The 19,812-nt window shown below is 27.1% G+C and overlaps 1 protein-coding gene across 8 annotated transcripts in view; it reads left to right on the forward strand.

The window, feature by feature from the left end:
* coro (protein coronin) overlaps positions 1 to 19,812 on the forward strand; it is a 95,318-nt gene that overhangs the window by 47,327 nt on the left and 28,179 nt on the right. For 7 of the 8 annotated variants that reach the window (XR_012756096.1, XR_012756097.1, XM_075362938.1 and 4 more), the window contains exons 7-9: positions 701 to 907; positions 4,377 to 4,622; positions 7,468 to 7,722. Coding sequence is in view for 6 of the 8 variants with exons in the window: in XM_075362938.1 (XP_075219053.1) it covers positions 701 to 907; positions 4,377 to 4,622; positions 7,468 to 7,713 (699 nt within the window). In the remaining 2 variants the exon portion in view is untranslated. Of the gene's footprint in view, positions 1 to 700; positions 908 to 4,376; positions 4,623 to 7,467; positions 7,723 to 11,013; positions 11,113 to 19,812 lie in introns of those variants that run through there. The other variant, XM_075362935.1, reaches the window with a different exon arrangement.

Raw genomic sequence — 19,812 nt, forward strand, 5'->3', positions numbered from 1 at the left:
TATAAAGAAAAAAATGATTTACAAAACATGGCAAAACAAACAACAGTAAACAGTTATTTGCATAATTAACTTTTAATGTATTTCTTATATTACAGTTTTAAAAAAAACTGTTTTTTTTTTTTTTTTTTAATTTTATCTCAGTTACTACATATTTTGAGTTAAAGAGTGGTAATAAAGTAATTTCTTTTAATACATTCGAGGCAATTATTTAGTCTGAACTTTACCCCCCAAATTTTGTTCTATACTAATGTCTTAATTTACATAGTTTTCATTTATGCAGGTTTTACTTGTTCATAACCTGCATTCAAATTAAGGGACCAGCTGTGTTTTGTTAGCAAGTTATCTGCTAAATGTATTTTAGTAGCTATTCATATTGGTTTTCTTAAAAGCTGATGTAAAATAAAATAAATTTTTTTGTTAGCAATAGGTTTATAACAGCGTTTAACCATTGCAATGATACTAGTGTAAAGATAATAAAAAAATTCTCCAGTGTTGTGTTATCATTATTGTGAATACAACTGATTGTTTAAATTTCATGTGTCTATTATAATGTATGTTTATACCAAATTGTTTGGCTTGATTATATTGATTATTCAGAACCGCTCTTTATTATTAGATTTACAGTGTTTTATTAAACATTTTATTAGTTTGCTGTATCGCTCATTTGCTTTTTTAATAATAATTTGATTTGTTATTACAGGGTGATAGTGTGATCAGATATTTTGAAATCACAGCTGAACCTCCATACGTTCATTATATCAATACCTTTCAAACTCCGGATCCTCAAAGAGGTATAGGTATGATGCCCAAAAGAGGTTGTGATGTTTCATCATGTGAAATAACTAGGTTCTATCGCCTGAACAATTCTGGTCTTTGTCAAGTGATAACCATGACTGTGCCTAGGAAGGTATTATTTTTCATTTCTTTTAATGAATTTAATAATTTTACTTATGATTTATTGCATTTTATTCTCTAAATAAATTAATCTACGAGAGTATCTTATCTTATTGAATCTATATGTTCATGATAAAGCTTGCTGATACAGTAGGTTTGTATTCTTCTCTAAAGATTAAAAATTACCAAATGTCTGATAAATTTTATTAATTCATCTTGGTTTAATATGCTAGTGCAGTCTATCGTATGCAAAAAAAACTCAGTAAATTATTGTAATCCTGGTATGTAAGTAAACATTCTAGAATGTAGAATATAAATAAAGTTTTAGGGATTGAAGTAAAGTGGAGTTAATTGATGATATAGTTTTTCTAGCTTATGCAATATTTTTTTTAAAAAGAAAGGTAAACAAGACATGAATTATATTCAGCAAACAATTTTCTTTAAATCTTTGTTATTGGTATTATTATTATTAAAAATTAAATTATTCATACTTTTTCTTTAATTTTCACCAGCAGATCACATTGTGCAGTTTGAACGAGTTTGTTTTTTAAAGTCTGTATTTTTTTGTTAGTCATGAATAAATACTTCACCATTTATGTAGTTAGGTCTTACTTTATAATTTTTTAATTTTTGATCTTATATTAAATGAAAAATTGTGTTCCCTATATCTTACTACTCTGTGTTAAAACATTTAATTAAAAAAATTACATTATTTAATCAGTAAAATTAAATTGCACCAAAAAGTTAACTAGCTAAGTTAGCTAAAGTCTAGCTAACTAAAGTGATAACTAGAGCTTATACTGAGTGCTTATGTAAATTTGAATGCTAAAGTCTTAGCTAGCTTTAGCGCTAACTAAAGGCTAGCATTAAGGCTAGTTTGGTTTACATTAATGAATGAGAACAAAGTTAACCTTGAAGCTTTCCTTGATAATAGTATTTAAACTATCACTGGTATAAACAAATATTTATTCATGTTTTTGCGTAGTTTAAACTGACCATTAACGGATTTTATGTTTGTTTAATATTAATGTGCTCTCAGGAGCATAAACTTTGTGTAATTTGTTGTAGGTTTAAGTTATTGCTTCTGCTATAATCCTGAATTAAGCAATAAGTAAAGTTTTGAGAAAAATTCTTGCTATAATTTCAATTCAACTTATCAGTCCTCCCTTTACTTTTCAAGACACCTACAAAGCATATTTAAACTTATACACTGATTATTATGGGTAATTGTTCAATAAATTCTAATTTTATCAGTTACATATCTTATATTTATTCAACCTTGATAAAAAGAACATATAAGTGATATATTTTTGTAAATAGCCTGTAGTCTAATTTTGTATGGCCTAATACAATTAAAAATACTTGCATGATCTTGTAAGCCATTCGCTAACGTCTCTTTGAGGTGCAAAAACATTTTCATGTAAAGAAGAGCATATTTAAAAATAAGATCTGACAAAGTTGTAATACTTTCCTAACATTGGGTATTTATTCTTATATAGTGGAAAAATAATTACATGAAAAGTTACCTGAGATTTATTTTTTGGGGAAGGGGGTAACTTATGGTGAAGCTTTATTGTAACATTATCATTTTATGTTTAAATAAACCCAAAAACATGGTGAAAAATTAAAAAAAATTGAAATTTTTAAATTTTGATCAGTTCCCCCAACACCAATATTGCCAAAGTATTTTTTTGGGGTGCTTACACTACTGTTATACCTTGAAGACAATAAAAAAATTTGGTTGAAAATATGCAATAAATAGAAAGATAGTTTTTCTGTTTTTGGGGAAGGGGGAATTTTGGGGCAAATTAAAAAAAAAAATAAGATAAGCATGCGTGCATATACTAAGCTTAATATAAAGTGGGATTATGTTTGCAAAATTTTCAGAAAATTGACCCTCAAGAAACCCCACCACCCCGTGGAGATATTGATCCTAACATTTTACCTACAAATTGCCCCATACACATGAGTTTCTGTTCAAAATTTCATCAAACCACCAACCACCAAAGAACACTGGTATCCACAATCTAGTATTCAAATCCGTGTAAAAATAACTGGCTTTACTAGGACTTGAACGCTGGAACTCTCGACTTCCAAATCAGCTGATTTGGGAAGATGCGTTCACCACTAGACCAACCCGGTGGGTACAGATCAGTTTATCCAGTCAAAAGTTGTTATACTTCAAATACACTAACACTTGTACATACATATAAACAAATATTACCCCCCTCTCACCATTTTTAGGTTCCTGGGTCATGAAATTTCAAGAAATACAAAAAAAAACCCATACCCCATTCTTCACTGATTACCATATTTTCCTTCTTGCAACGTAGCTCTAGAGCTATGATGCAAGGAAAGTAAAAATTATTTCATTATGCTGGGTGAGCAACTAAAACAAAATTGAGCCGGCTTGAACTGGAATTACATGATTTTTACCATTAATACTGCTACTACACACGAGTCATTCAGCAAAAATTGACAGCATTGATAACAGTGTTTTGCAGTATGACCACTCAAGCACAAAAATGCATTGCTGAGCAGAATGCTCACTTTAAACGTATTTTTTTTTAATGTGGTAAGCATGTAAACTTTTGCTTATGTAAATACTGAGCTTTTTCAATTTATACTTTAATTTTTTCATTTCATTCATAAAATGTTACATCTTGCAACTGTGTTTAGTCAGTAACAGTTTGATTTTAAGTTGGTCACCTTGTACTTCACTATACTGTACTGTAGTTACTGCATAAGAAATTATGCAGTAAACAATACGTATTTATTTTTTTATATGTGTTAGGTTTATTACTTTAATGACCTCCATGGACTGATAATAATTTGATAAATCTGGTGGTAAAATGTGTTCTGAATTGTGTAATTTTAAATTACACATTCGTAAAATGATATGATGATAAAGATATTGTATAACTTTTATTCCTAACATCATTTGACTATAGTAAACAAATATTTTATTAAAATGGGCATATTAAATAGGAGTGAAAGTTATTAAAATATTTTTATAAAATATTCTAAATGAAGTATAGAAAAAATTGATTTATTCTTTATCCATTCAGTATATAGAGTGTAGGAATTCCAAATAGTTACTCAAGACACCAAAACAATACATTATTACTTACTTGTTCTCAAGTTTTTTTTTAAAGGAGGAAAACATGAATATGCTTCTTTAAATTACAAGTTTTTATTTTTTAAATTTGCTTTTTTCTACATAATGTTAGAGTGTTCTACTTGATTCCAAAAATAAAACAAAATAATTTAAATAAACTTTTTGATGAGGTGATAAAACATTTGCAAAAAATTGTTGATCTACAAAGATTGGCTTGAGACTGTTCATTTTTTTTATAATCTTGAAAATGGTTAATCTGCTGATACATTTCAGAATGTTAAGGAACCGTCCTAAATTTATTAACATTTTAATATGTAATAATAATTCTTTTTTTTTGGTATTGTGAGTAATTTTTTATTTTCAGTCAGAGTTGTTTCAAGAAGATCTTTATCCGGATACTGTTGGTGATACTGCAGCATTAACAGCCGAAGAGTGGATGGAAGGAAAGGATGCTGAGCCAATTTTGATCTCGCTTCGTGGTGGTTACACACCAAAATCTGCTCCTAAATCTGAACTTCGAGTTAGCCGTAAATCAAATGTCCTTGACAAGAAACCAGTTAGAGGAGAAGCAGGAGTTACGACAACAAATACTGCTGATGCTGCAGTCTTGGTAAATTAATTATATACTGATAAATGTGTATTTCCTCTGTTTAATTAATTAATCTATTAATATTTTTATAATTTAATTAAAGTACATTATATTCTCTGTAGATCACAGTGTAGTAAATAAATATATTTACTGTGATTTAATTATCAGATTACATCTTTGTGTGATGGACCATATTCATTCAGTCTGTATTAATTTACTGATATTTATTATTATATTTGAAGCAGCTAATTAAAAAGCGGATAGCTTTTAGATTAAATAAAATTTGGCTATAGCAGGATAAGTAGAAGTACGTCAACTTTCAAACTTTGCACAAACTTTGATTGTAAGAGTAGGAGAGCTACAATCAAAGTAGAATAACTGTCTGTTGGCTTTTTCCAGAAGTCATCTAAAATACTAATTAGACTTCTTGTGCAACTCTTGGGTAGGAAACAGTCTCCCTTACAAGCCTTTGAATAGAGATAAAATCCCATTGATAAAGTGGTTGATCCACTGGCTACCACACATTGCCAGTGTCATATCACAAATGGGGCCAGTGCAGCAGCTGGTGAAAACCCTGCACAACTTATTCAGGGAAGAGGTGATCAAGGATGAGTAAAGGGGAATGTAGAGGAAAGAAATAATCACACTACCGTGGGACTGCCTCAGGAAATCAGAATAGTTAATCTTAGACCACATTTAGCTGGACCAATATGGTCCAGCTTATTTTCACTTGTTAGGTGGTTATTGTGTGTTCAGGCATCATTGTACGTGCTTCTGATGTAATTTAGTAGGCTAATGTCTAGTTATGAAAATTCTACGTAAGCCTGAATAAATCCACTATAAATGAGTATAGAAGAAAAAACAGTTAAGTTACTTTGCAGTGGAATGTTTTAATACTTGAAAGTAGAACTCTACTCAGTTGATATATGTATAAAACTTTCTGAAAATTCAAATAATTCATCTACATAAAATACCCAATTGAAACTCAGGTTTTTGATACATAAGTATACATTCTGGCATGAGACCTTTCTAAAGTAACTTTTATTCCAGTTAATCACATTAGCATTCTCTACATTCATACACTTTTATTTCAATTTTTAATCCATTACTTACTTGACATGTATCAGAATCATCCTTCTTTTCCTTTTTAGTCTGACTAGTTTTGTCAAAACTGGAAGAATCATTAGAAAAGGAAGAGCAGTCACCCTGGTCTGTATCATCTTTCAAAAGATGGTTAAATTCCATGTTTCCTTAATTTTACAAATGTCTGCCATTCAGGATTTATTTAAAAGAATACAATTCAAAAATTTTAAAGTTGTAAAAATAAGATCAGTCATTTTAAATTATTTCTTATCTATTATAGTGCAATATTATGCTGTAGCCTAACCTCACATTCACACCAACAGTAGTTTAAACATTCATTTACCTGACTAGTCATAATACGAGGACAGTCCAGAAAGTAACTTATGTTTGTGACTAGTGTAGAGATGGGTGGGGGTAGAGCTGCCATCTTGGCATCTAAACGTTTCTATACTCAGTATGCACCAAGCTATTGTAGCTTGTGGACTGTGATTTTTCTACTTTGTTCATTGTGAATTATTGAAATGTGCGCTTGAATAGAAAATCCTGCAAGTTGTGAGGTGCATTCAGTCATTAGGTTTTTACTGGCAAAAACCTCAAACCACTTGAAATTCATCAGCAACTTTGTGAGGTGTACGGAGATGGAATAATGAGTGAAGGTGGAGTGAGACAGTAGTGTATTCAGTTTAAAAATGGACAAATGTTCATGATGTGGACCGCAGTGGTCGGTCTAGCCTTGTGACTGATGAACTGCCAATGAAAATCGACAATAAAATTTTCATAAAAAAAGTCACATTACAATTATGGAACTGTCACTTCATTTTCCCAAATTTCACGAAGTTTACTGCATGAAATTGAATCAGGGAAGTTTGGATAACACAAGTTTTGTGTAAGATGGATACCAAAAATCTTAAGGTGGCAGATTTTTACAGAGAAGGAATTGAAAAGGTTGTGCATCATCATGATAAGTGCCTCAGTTTAAATGGCGACTTTGTAGAAAAATAGTTTAAGATTGTCCTTTTTAAATGTATATAATAAAATTTCTTTTTTTTTATTTCAATTCATAAGCTAATTTCTGGACAGCCCTTGTATGTTGTAAGTGCTACAATAGGTTTTCATTCTAATAATTTAAAATTAAAAAGAAATAATGAAAACATTTATATGAACTCTAACATAAAAAAAAATAAAAAATGCCTAACTAAAATATAAAAATTATTTATGATTTTTCTACTGGAATTTGCATTACAAATTATGGCTGATTTTAAAAGCAAAGACAAAGAAATATCAACTAGCCAGTGTGCATATTCAATATTTTATTTTTCATACAGCAGTCATCAAGTGCTCTTTATAAGATCACTAGATTTCTCTGTCAGGTCATTTTTTTTCTTGTTTATTAGGCACGCTATGAGTTATTCCATTTTTTATTAATTCCTACATTCATTGATATTTACAAGCTGAGTGTATGGTATAAGTGTGAGGGGGACTACAGCCAAGTGAAGTATGGGGTGTGTGTGCCAGTTGAAGAATATGATACTCATTTGTTTCATGGACAATTACTAGGATTTTCTTGTTAACTGTTTTTGTTCTTTGTGATACAACTTAATAGTGATTGTGTGAATTAACTTTCACAATTTGTGGTCGTCATGCTTGTGTATAAGAAAACATGTGGTAATTGATTTCTTTTTTTTTTTTAAATAATTAGTTAATATTTTGACTTTTAAATGATGCAAAAATATATAATCATATATATTTCTTTATTATAATTAGCATATTTTTGCTTTTATAGGAAGATATAGTGAAGGAGTTTAAAGAAGAAATGCGTAAACTAAAAGCAGTAATTGTAAAACATGAAAATAGAATTAGACAATTAGAAGAAATTGGTAAAGCGTTTGAAAGGACACGAATAGCAAGTAGTGCTGATGAAGATCATAGTGTAGAAGATGCAGTTAAGGATGATCAACTTTCTGTCAATGATAAATCTGTAGCCCCCACCTCAGTTGCAAATCCTGATTTAGCCCCAGATGAAGTTTAATTATGACAGGTATGTGTTTGACATTAAATTAAATTATCTAATCTTTTTTGTGTGTGTGTGTGTGTGTTGGTCATTTAAATTGTTTTTTTTTTATTATAATGTGCTTGTTTATTAATTTTCATTCAAGTACTAATATCACCTTTGCTGTTAATATGTGGCCCCGCTATATAACTTTTCTTAACCATACTTTTTTATATAAAGAAAATTACAATATTCTTTGCAGCTGGGCTTTTATTATTGTTATGGCCATGCTTTTTTTTTATAACCACTTTATTTATAAAATTTTTTATTATACAGTCAATGATGCTTTCTTATTTTTGTTGTGCTTGGTTAAAAACATTAAAATGGTTTTATAACAAACAAAAATTACATGTTATACGGTTTCTTTTTTAATTTCTGAGAATCCATCACTTTTCAGTACTACTGAATTTTAACAAACTTAATTTTTAACAGAATGCCTCTCTGATCAATATTTGGGTGATTATTATTACTTTATAATTTTAGTATATTCGTATGTAATTTGGTCATGTTTTAAAATTTTTCTTCTGTGTATAGCTGACACCTTTTTTATTTTTTTGGGGGAAATGGGATTTAAAATTTATGCATTGAAATCTGAGTAGGTGAATACTTGGCATATAGTCCAATTGAAATTTCAGTCCTCTTCTGTATAGTTTTTTTTTTAATTTTTTAGTGGCATGGGCCATTATGGTTATTGGTCACAAAAAAAAAATACCATCAGCATACTGTGGAAGTGCACCCACTGATGATTTTATTAACTTTGGTGATCTGCAAGAGCCAGTTTATTAAATGTCCCTTTAGCTGATTGTATTTATCTGTAATTCACAAGTTTCAGTTTCCAAGGTGCTACTTCCTTAGACATTCCTAATGTCTAATGTCTAGGTTGTTCTTAGGATGAAGTTTACCAAAATACTCTGAATCCATGTATTTAATGCTGTATGGAGAGGTTCATTGTGGAATAGTTCAAATAATAATCTTATTATTATAAAAAATTTGTTTTCTCTCCCCCCGATACAGTTCTTCACCAGACATTTTGAATATTTATTACCCCTCACTTCCTTACATTTTATAGAATAACAGAATTTTTCTGTTTTAATGTATTAAAAAATCATTTCTGAAAAATGTTATGTCTGATTTTAAATGATCTCCATATCCTTTGTCTTTAAATAAATATAACACCATTATGTTGCACAGTTTATACAAGATTATTTTGGTATAAAAAGAAGCCATACCTAAACACAGTTACCAGTGACTGACTAAAGGATAAATATTGAAGGTAGCCTGTGTATTTCTTTAGTTAGAAACATGTAACTTATGGTACTAAATTTTAGATCTGCATATGACTTCAACTGTTAATTTTTTTATGTAGATGAAAAGCTGAAAAATCCATATTACATTGTTTTTGACAGAAATTTTATGGATGATTGGTACCCATGAGTCTGTTGAAGTATTCTACGTTGGGTCCCTTTCCAACAATATTTATTGTTGTTTCATTATTAGTTTTTTGAATAGATTTATTTTAATTTTCCTACATAATTACAAGTAATTGATACCTAAAATTGTCTAGTTATATTAAAATAATTGCTTAAAATGTATTGAATTATATAGATCCACATCTTATTGCAGAATATATTTTTAAATTTATTGATTCATACACTAAATGTATGATTAACATCAGCATCTCTTATATGTAATTTCGTGTAAAACTTGTATTAAATTATTACATTTTTCTTCTGCTGGGCTTTAGGGCTTAAAAATTGTATTTCAACGTATTCCATCTTGTTACAACTTCATGTCTGATAAGCTTCATAGCCACTTTTATCAGTTCAGTGAATCTTCTTGCCTTGAAAACAAATTTCCAGAAATTGATAACTCTTGCATCAAGATATTCTCACCTCATAATGATTCTTAATGGTGTCTTTTGATGGATTATTCAATTATCAGATGAATTCTTCAGATAACTCCCCCATGTGCATCAAAATATTTTTAGAAATACTTTAGCCAGTTTTATAGATTAGTGGTTTTGCCGATTATCTTCTTTTAAAGTCAGCAAGGAACCAGGGTATACAAGATCAGGTCCTCTGATTAGGATTTTCCAACATCTCTAATATTGGAACTCCTACCAATGATTTAGATGCTTTTCTGCTTGAATTCACTTACAGAAAAAAAATTAACTTAGAGATAAAAAAGGAAATAAATATATTTATTGCAACTGTTATTTTGTACTTCTAAATGTATTAAAATTCACCAGAGTTATTAAAGAATTCTTTATTGTTATCACAATTTTGGGTTTCAATCTAGTAAATGCTATTTGGTGGTATTTGTACAAGGTATAATCAGAATGTTTTAAGTACAGAAAGACATACTAATTTTAACTTTAGTTGTAATGTTTAAAGCAATTGATTCCTGTACTTCTCATATTCAGAGTTTTATATAATGCTCACCAAACGTGTGTCAGTCTATATTCTTGGATTTATTTTGTTAAGCTTTTCATTGTAAAATAGTGTGTCATTTACTCTTAGTCATCATTTTATTGACATAGAATTGGCCTATTGTAGTAAAATTGTTTAATTCGTTATTCTATAAATTTTCTTCCAATTTTGTATTATTGGAAGTGTTTGTTCTTATTTATGATAACTGAACAAGTACTTTTAATATTTTCTAATATTTCTTTTTCCATTTATTATTTCTATTTTAATTTCTTTTTAAGTGGAGTTGCTTGTCGTGGATTTAGCTACTAATAAGTGCCAACAACCTTCGATGAATCTGCTTTCAGCCTTGTTCAATTTTGACGTTCTACAGTAACTGATTAATTAGCATTACTGTGGGTATCAGAATTATTGATGAAGAATTCCTTTCTTCATTCCTTTCAGACTTTTTAGTTTTCTAGGGCTACTCCCACAGTTGTTCTTGATCCATCACGTTATAAGAATGCACAGTTTATCATCTGAAGGGTCCTAATATATAAGCAAGTTTTATTTTACATTTGAATTTATAGCATTAAATCTTTCTGTATTTTATGAAAAAAAAACCTCTTCTAAAACTTTTATGATATTACTTTTTTATATATTTATATGATAGTTTGAACATGTTTGGAATTATTGATTACAACTAAAAAAAAGTCAGAGTTTTACTTAACTGTCAATAATGTGTCCTCATTCAATAGAGAATTAAATTTAACATGCATCACACGAATATATTACTATTTCATCAGTTATTAACATTATCTTATAATTTATAAAATAGTTCTCTTTTTGTATACATATATTTTCTTTTTTTCAGGTGGCATTATTGTTGCTGCCATGAACAAAACTTACGTGCTTACCAAAACTCAAAGCAAAAGTGTGATTATTCAGAATATATTTATATTTACAAATATTTATTATAAATATATATATATATATATATATACAATATATATACATATATATATATATATATATACAATATATATACATATATATATATATATATATATATATATATATATATATAGAGTTCAATTATATATTTCGCTGGAGGTGCCTGTTGTGTTCCAGTTAGTTTTTCTTTTGGAAGCCCTGTCATATAGCCTTATTTATGCATATACATATACGTTATACAATACCAGTGATGATTGACTTTTTTATATAAATATATATATATATATATACTATGCATTTTCATCAAATTCATGTGCCGCCGATTATTGGCAAATGTTATTTTTTTGTAGTGTTGTTTTTATGCACTAATTAATATAGCTTCAGTATGCTCTCGCTTCATATGGGGTTCCTATGTAATAATTAATAATATGTTGTTAACCATTTGTCTTTTACTTTTGAATTTGTATAATAGGATTAACCAAAGCCTGTAGCTTTAAGTAATTTAAGAAGACTGTTTTCATCACTTGATTATTCATGTTAATTGTTATACTTTATAATATATAAAAAGAAGTTATATTAAAATATAATACGTATATTTAATGCAGCAGTATTATTTGCTGCTCATTTAATTGTATATATATCTATAATTTACGTATACATATTCATACATAAATGTATATAATTTAATGTATTAAATATTAATAGTTAATTATTTTTATTAGTTTTTTTTTTAATATGATTTTAATCATTCAAAAATATTAATTTTATCTAAAAAGAAAAATATTATGTGTTTGACTAATTGGTTATATTATTTTTTTCAAGATTTGAAAATTAACCAATTTTTTATAGTTAAGTAACTTTTATAGTTATATATATAGTGATGCCTTATTATTGTTGTTGTGTATTGTAGTTTGTTACATTTCTTTTGTTTTATTTTTAATATTTAACAGGAAATACAGTAGAATGTCAGTTGTCCATGGTAATTGGGTACAGTCGGTTACAAATAATGTAATTTATATTTTAAATATATTAATTAAAGTAATAATATTTCTTTCACTAGAAAAAAATTTGAGTTTAAATTGCTGCAAATTTCATATAGTGGTCAGTTCACATCAAGGGTCTGGAAAGTTTTAATAAATTTTCCTTTTTAATAATGAGTACTAATTTAATGTGTTTTTGTAAACTCATTACTTCACTCTGAAAATAAATTATTTTATTACAAAAATTAAATAAGAATTGAGATAAAAATTTATTTTGCTTACATTGATTAACCGAGACTTACTGTTTTGTTCCACTAATTAGGGTTTTATGATATACTATTCATAATGTAATTTTTAAACATAAACAAAAATCAGTTAATTTAACTATTTCATAAAATACTTATTAAATTTTATTTATTAAAAATTGCATTTGTTAGTTTTTTGTATACTTTATTTATTTGTCTAATGTGATAAAGTTTAGAGGTTTTTTTTATACCTCCTACTTTTATCCAATCCTTTATAACTTTTATTCTGGTTGAAATTTCGCTATTCTTGTTGTCTTTCTGAATGTTAACATGCATCTTCCTGTTATACTGATTTTATAATTTCACGATCATTTAAAATATCACATATCAAAAACATCCTGTACTTTCACTCAACCATTAATTTTACATATGCTTGTAGACATTTGAATTTAGCCCACAGGGCTGGTCTAGTGATTAACTCGTCATAGCAAATCAGTTGAATTTGAAGTCGAGAGTTCTAAGGTTCAAGTCCTAGTAAAGGCAGTTACTTTTATATGGATTTGAATACTAGATCATGCATATCAGTGTTCTTTGGTGGTTGGATTTCAATTAACCACACTTCTGTGGAGTGGTCAACCTGAAACTTCATTCACATTCACTTCAGTGTAAAATTCTACACATCATAGATATCATCCTCTGAAGTAATGCCTTACAGTGGTTCCGGAGGTTAAACAGAAAAAGATAGTCTATTAGTCAGACATTTGAATGATAGGTCTGCTATCTTGCACAAAATTCTTTTTCTGCTTTCACTGTCACTGAGATTCTTCAGCTGTCTAAAGTATATTTTGAGTTAACAAAAGAAAAAATTTGTCATTACTCTATATTTCAGGAATATTTATAAAAAGAAAAATTTACAACAATGGCAAAAGTTTTCACAACATTTTTTTTCAACAACTTTTAATCGGTAAGTTGTCTCATTGCACTTGCAGTCACAACATGTGAAAATGATACATCTCTCTTTCATGTAGTTATTACTTTATTATTATCTGTTTTGAGCTTGCATTTTCAGAATATTTTAGTATATTGTTACATGATTATTACAGAATATGACAAATTATTTACGGAGTTTCCACGGTAACCTCTTTGTCCAAAGAAGCATTTCAATCTGTTATCAGTTTCTGTATATGTTTAATTAAATCATCTCTTATATAATTGTAACCTAATTTATTTGCACCTTTCCTAAAATTTTAGTGTTAATGCCAATCATCATCTAAGACTATAACTACAGAGTGATCAGCATTTTAGCTCTTTATTATAAAAGAGTAAATGTGAGGTTCTTTACTTTAATATTTCTTCAGTTATTTGGAACAGTAGTACCTAATGTGACTTACAGTGCTTTTGTTATTTGATCTTGAAGTTATAAACACTTAATAATTTTTTTCATATTATTTTAGAACTCTGTAGCTAAAGTAGTAGATCACTGATCTATCACTTCTGATTGTTTTTGTTGTAGTTAGTCCAAACCCTGTGTAAGTGGACAACGTATAATTGCCATTTTACTGTATTTATTATTACTGTTTTATTATTAATAATTTTGTAAATCAAAATTAATTTGTTATATGTGTAGAATAAAATTTAGATAATATTTGTTACAAATTTAGGTAAGTTTTTAAAACATGATAAACTCATTTGTTTTAGATTCTGAGTTGTATTACAAAATTCATAAATTTTTCTCATTATATTAAATAAGCAGGACACTGTACTTTAAGAAACTCACTAGTATTCTTGAAATTATTATGTAAATTGCAAAATTATTCCTCAGAGCTACTAATGGATAACTTAATAAGAAAAAAATGATAATTATGCATTATAAAAAAATATGTTAAAGTAATTTTTTTTTTTTTTGTGTACACTTCATATCTCACAGTATATTTATTAAAAGGAACTGATGGTTTATTTCCATGACATTTTGATTATATAGCTGCTATTTATTTAATTTCAATTTGTTCTTTTAATATTTTTATCTGTTGTAATGTCTTCTTTTTTCATTTATATTTTGTGCAAATATATAAATACTTTACAATCATCATCTTTGTTATTCTGTCTGTTAATGTAATTATTAGTTGTATTGCTACTCACTGTTTAATTTTAAATCTTACTGTTAACTGTTTACTTTGTATTATAACCGTTTTCAATTATTTATGCTAATACATTCATTCATTATACACCAGTTATTATCATTCGATCATCTCAATAGACTGTTCTTCATTTTTGTTTTTTGGTTTGTAACATTATTTTTTATAGACTGATTTTACTTTATTTACATAGACTTCTTATTTATTGCAGATTATTGATATTTTATAATTTTTATTGGTTGAGTTTATCAGAGTACAGTGAAACCTCCTTCCCTATTACTACTTACTAATTCATTAATTTATGACAGTGTTTGCTTATGACAGATAATTAAAGCGGTACTTATTTTGAAATGTTTAATGCGGCATGTGTATTCTATGACTTCATGAAATATTTATGACATGATTTTCAGAGTTTTGTTTTATTTTTTTAGTACAGCAATTTAACTTGAATGTTATATTAAAATCATCTTTGTTTGCAAAGTGCATTATGTAATTAGTTTCAGAAGTGGACCATGATTGAGAATTGTTATATTTATTTATTTACAAAGATGTCTGTTTGTTTATAATTTTTTATTATTTTTGCTATTAAGACATTTAATTGAAATTTATCTCTCTTAACTGAGTACTGTATTTTTTCAAATCATTGTAGCATTTTTTGAACTTTTCTACAATTTTGTCACCCCGTTTTAAAATATTCATAAAAATTTATATTTTTATTTAAATGTTATAAAATAATTTTAAAAAACTTATGGGGGACACAATAATTATATTATTATGTATACCTTGATTTTCTTGAAGCTACATATCATATGAAATATTTGTTAGAATATTGCATAATCAAAGTTCATTATAACATATGAATTATCGGTTATGTATATATAATTCCCAAATATGTAGAAACTTTAAAAAAATTAATTTCATATAAAAAATGTGATCAGTCATTTTTAAAACAAACTTTACAACTATAGAATAAACAAACTAAGATATCTGAGTGACTCCTCTCAAAATATGTAATTCTTGTAAGATGCAGAAGGGGAGGAAATCGATAAAAAATATTGTACTACTGTGTGGACTATATAAAAGGAAGAAGTAGCATGATCTTGACAGAAATATGATTAAAATTATAATATTACAACACATTATCATAAACCCTGTTTATTGATGATATTTGAACAAAGAATATCAGTACCACAAAACTTACGATTCCTGGTTCCAGGATTAAGCTGGAGATCTAACCACTTTGTCAAGTGTTATAAGTATCAAGATTTTTTATCTTCGCTACACTACATTAAGGTTTCTTTTTTTGACATATAGGATGTTAGTGTATACAAAAAAATTTGACTGAATTAAGAGTAGGAATAAAATACTAACTATCAACTGCGGTTCAGTTACTGATTGATGATTTCTATATTCGTCTGATTTCTATTAACACACTTCTTGTTCAGAAGGTTCTGGATTCAATTCCTTTCAAGGATCCAACATGTTATGTCATAAGTTAATATAATTATTGTAATTTAGCTAATATATTAAAACTTCAATTAATGTTTAAGAAGTATCTGTAAGGGGGTTTCACTTTAACATGTGATATGCTGTTATTAAAAATCCGAATGAATATGAATAAATCTGAATATTAAATCGTTTAATATAAAGCTAATTTTGATGCTTTTAACAATTAAACTGTAAATAATTTTTTCTCCTGATCTAGGTATTTGTGTTTACCTTTGTATTGTAATACCCTTTTACACTTGAATTTGTTTTCAGTAGTGTAAAGAGTACATGTCTTTTCCTATTAGAACTGATAACGGGTATTATGTTAAACAAACAGGAGAATTTTTTAACTGTTGATGAAATGAAATTACGATTTCCATACTTTGGATGGATTGTGCCATATTTTAATAAATTTTATACGAGCATTTTTAGCTGTCGGTACAGCTGGAGTGCTACGAGCATTTTTAGCTATCGGTACAACTGGAGTGCTAGTTTGTAGGAAAAGTATAGATTGCCTTTTCTGGCATACAGGTTGTGCTATATATTGTAAGAATCCCATTTTATCTTGGTATGCATTTGGTATCGTGCTTTGATGAATAATTGATGTTAATAATGTAATTATTTAAAATTATTAAATGAGTAAACAGTATAAAATAATTTTGTAAATTTTGGCCACAATTTTTACTGAACTTCTGTGTTTGTATATGTACTATAAATATCTTCTTGAGCTTTATAGACTTGTTTTTTAACTGTTTAAAAAAAATAGTTTTAGTTTATTATTAAAGTCATATTAAGGATCTGGTTCCTACCGTCTTATTCCATACGTGTTAGCTAATTTATGTTTCCCTTCTTTTTATAAATCTGCACTTCATATCCATTCATATTTTATTATTATTTTTAAATGTTTCCGATTCATTTTACATTATCTTTTATTTTATTGATAATATTATTCCTAAATGTTGAATTATAACATGTTAAAACATATTTATTCTGATAAATAACCGATGAAAAGGTTATTTACAAAATATTAATAGTATGATTTACTTAATTATTATAATTAACCTGTTTTGATGGTTTTTTTTACATAAGCTAACTAAATAATAATTATTCTATTATCTGATTCTGAATGAATTATCAGGGAAATTTGACATGTCAATAATTTAAACTAATTGGGATCTAGGTTAGTTCAAATTTGTTATTTATTCAGTTTATTTTAGCATAACTGTTAAATAACATATTAATGGAATATTAAAATTAAATTAATTTATTAATTGTGGCCCGTTGGTATTGATATATAATTTATTTATATAATAGTTTCCACTTAGCAACAATCTTTAATAATATGTTCAAGTGCTTTTGGATTAATAATCCATCCTCAAGAACATTGATGTGTTATATATATCAATGTTTCTGAGGATGGATTACTAATCCGAAAGCGCTCGTACATACTATTAAAGATTGTTGGTAAATGGAAACTATTATATAAATAAATTATTAAAATTAACTACGGTAAGCAATAATCTATATGTACGTTGATATTTTTATTATTAGATTAAAATCTTGCAGCCAAGTACTATGAAGAAATGGTTTTTAAAAAAAGTTTGAGAGTACTGTAAAATAATTGTTAATTTTTTGTCAGATCACTTTTTGCTTTTGAGATCTGGCCTTTTTTTTTTTTTTTCAAAAGTAGTTGTTAGACACGATTCAGGTTGATGTTTATACTTACCTAGCGAAGCCTCTAATGTAAAAGTTTCAGTGTCATTTTAATCTTTATTGCATTTGTTATTACTATTGCTAGTTCATTTTAACGATTTCACTTTTACATCATCATCTAAAGGTGGGAACTGACCACATCAATACCATTTTCTAAATCATTTAATAGTTGTACTTAATCGTGTTCAGTTAAATTATGTCTGTCATTTGTTTGAATTTCCTCTACAAAACCCATATTTTTTTGCATTATATTTATAAATTAAATATAGTAAACAATTCCAGGTCTTGATTAATTTTACTGTGATCATTATTTCACATTTTTCATGCGTTCCATGAAGAAGAAATTTTTGGGTTTTTTAGTTTTATTATTTTTTTTTTACAAAACCTAGAAATATGTATATATGATGTACTGTAAATATGTAGTGTAAGGCTGAACTGACCATTTAGGTTTTTATTGGTTCCAATTATTGACTCTCTATCATATTGATAATACCAAAATTAATTATGAATTAAAATATTATTATAAATTTGTATTGATAAATCTTCTTGTTTAATTAAATGAATACTTCTACACATAAGCTATATAGCAAAAGCAGTTAAGCTTTATTAGATATAGAGTATTTATTTAAATTTTGAGGATTCTTAATAAACCTTTTTTATTAATTTTCATAAATTAATTATGTCAAATTTAAATTACTAAGAATTTTAAATAGGTTACTACTAATTTTATTAATTTTTACTTTAAATAATGCTGTGATAATTGTTAAAGAGATAACATTTTGTAATTTATATTTATAAAAAAAGTTGTTTAATTTAATATATAAAATTTTGTAATCATCCTTGTTAAATGTAATACTTTTATGGATGTTAAATAAAATCTCTTGTTATTAGTAGAAAAAATAAATAATCAGCACAATTAGATAGTTTTTAAGAAGTTTTACGTAGACCTGTTAAAAGCTATATTAGTGTAGAAAATAATTTTTTTAAACTTATTTATTTATTTTTCTTCTTATTTTTTAATCTGTTTTTGCATGTAGCCTTCATCTTTTTAAGTGTAAATGGTCCAATGCAGTGCATATATTACGTGTATATATTTATATATTACAAAAGTTTCTTTGTTAAATACTGTGTCATGTACCTGAATATTTTTAATGTTAATTTATTAAATTTCTCTTTAGATTTTAATATATCAAGTGATGCATTCAGTTTTCCTCACCAAACCTGTACATTGTTGTTTAAAGAAAAAAAAACTAGCCTTTATATATATATTATATGGTATGATCTAGAACTATGATTATGCTTTGACAATAATTAAGGCAGAGTTGTGTATTATTATTGTTGTTGTTTTAATTAATCATTATATAATTTTGTTAATATAGTACTGGATTTTAGTTATGCAGCGTTAACATAGAGAAGAAAGCAGCAGTAAGCAATTACAAAGTCAATTATTTACACCCTTATTTGTATTTATATGCCAACCTCCGTGAATGTTAAATTAGTTGTAACTGTTTCTTAATTTATCATATTATTTTCAGTTTTCAGAATTTAATTTTCTGCTTATTATTATTAATACACATTAAATCTCAACTTTCAATAGTCTCCTATGTTGGCTGAATATGAAAAATACATTTGAGATTTATATATTTTTTTTAAGCAGGTGAATTTTTCCATTAATCTATTACTGGAATCAGAATTATCCTGTTGTCAGATGCTAAATATTTTTCATGAATCTCATTAAAATTTGATTTTATGAACTATTAGCTTGATATTTTTTGTTTGGTAAAAATCTTTGCATCTTCATTTATGGTTTTTTGTTTTGTGACGGGTATTAGATTTGAATAGTTTTTATTAATTTTTTTTTTTTTTAATTTTTAAAAATTAAGTTTTAATAAGACTTACTAGTGTCTGTGGGAAAAATCGAAAATGGTAATACATTAATGAAAAATCCACTTGCTTTAAAAGTAAGTTAAAAAAAGATTAAAATGATAAATAGAAAATATAAATTCAGCAGGAAGTAGTGCAATTAAATGATTTTAGTATGTAATATTCATATAATTTTTTTTGAACAACCAAAGTAGTAGTCGGAAAGTGTACCAAAACACTTTTTTCATGCAATGTATAGAGTAAAACATTTTTGTCATCTAAATTATAATAAATT

The sequence above is a fragment of the Lycorma delicatula genome, chromosome 4 (assembly GCF_047948215.1).
Source record: "Lycorma delicatula isolate Av1 chromosome 4, ASM4794821v1, whole genome shotgun sequence".
NCBI lineage: Eukaryota > Metazoa > Arthropoda > Insecta > Hemiptera > Fulgoridae > Lycorma > Lycorma delicatula.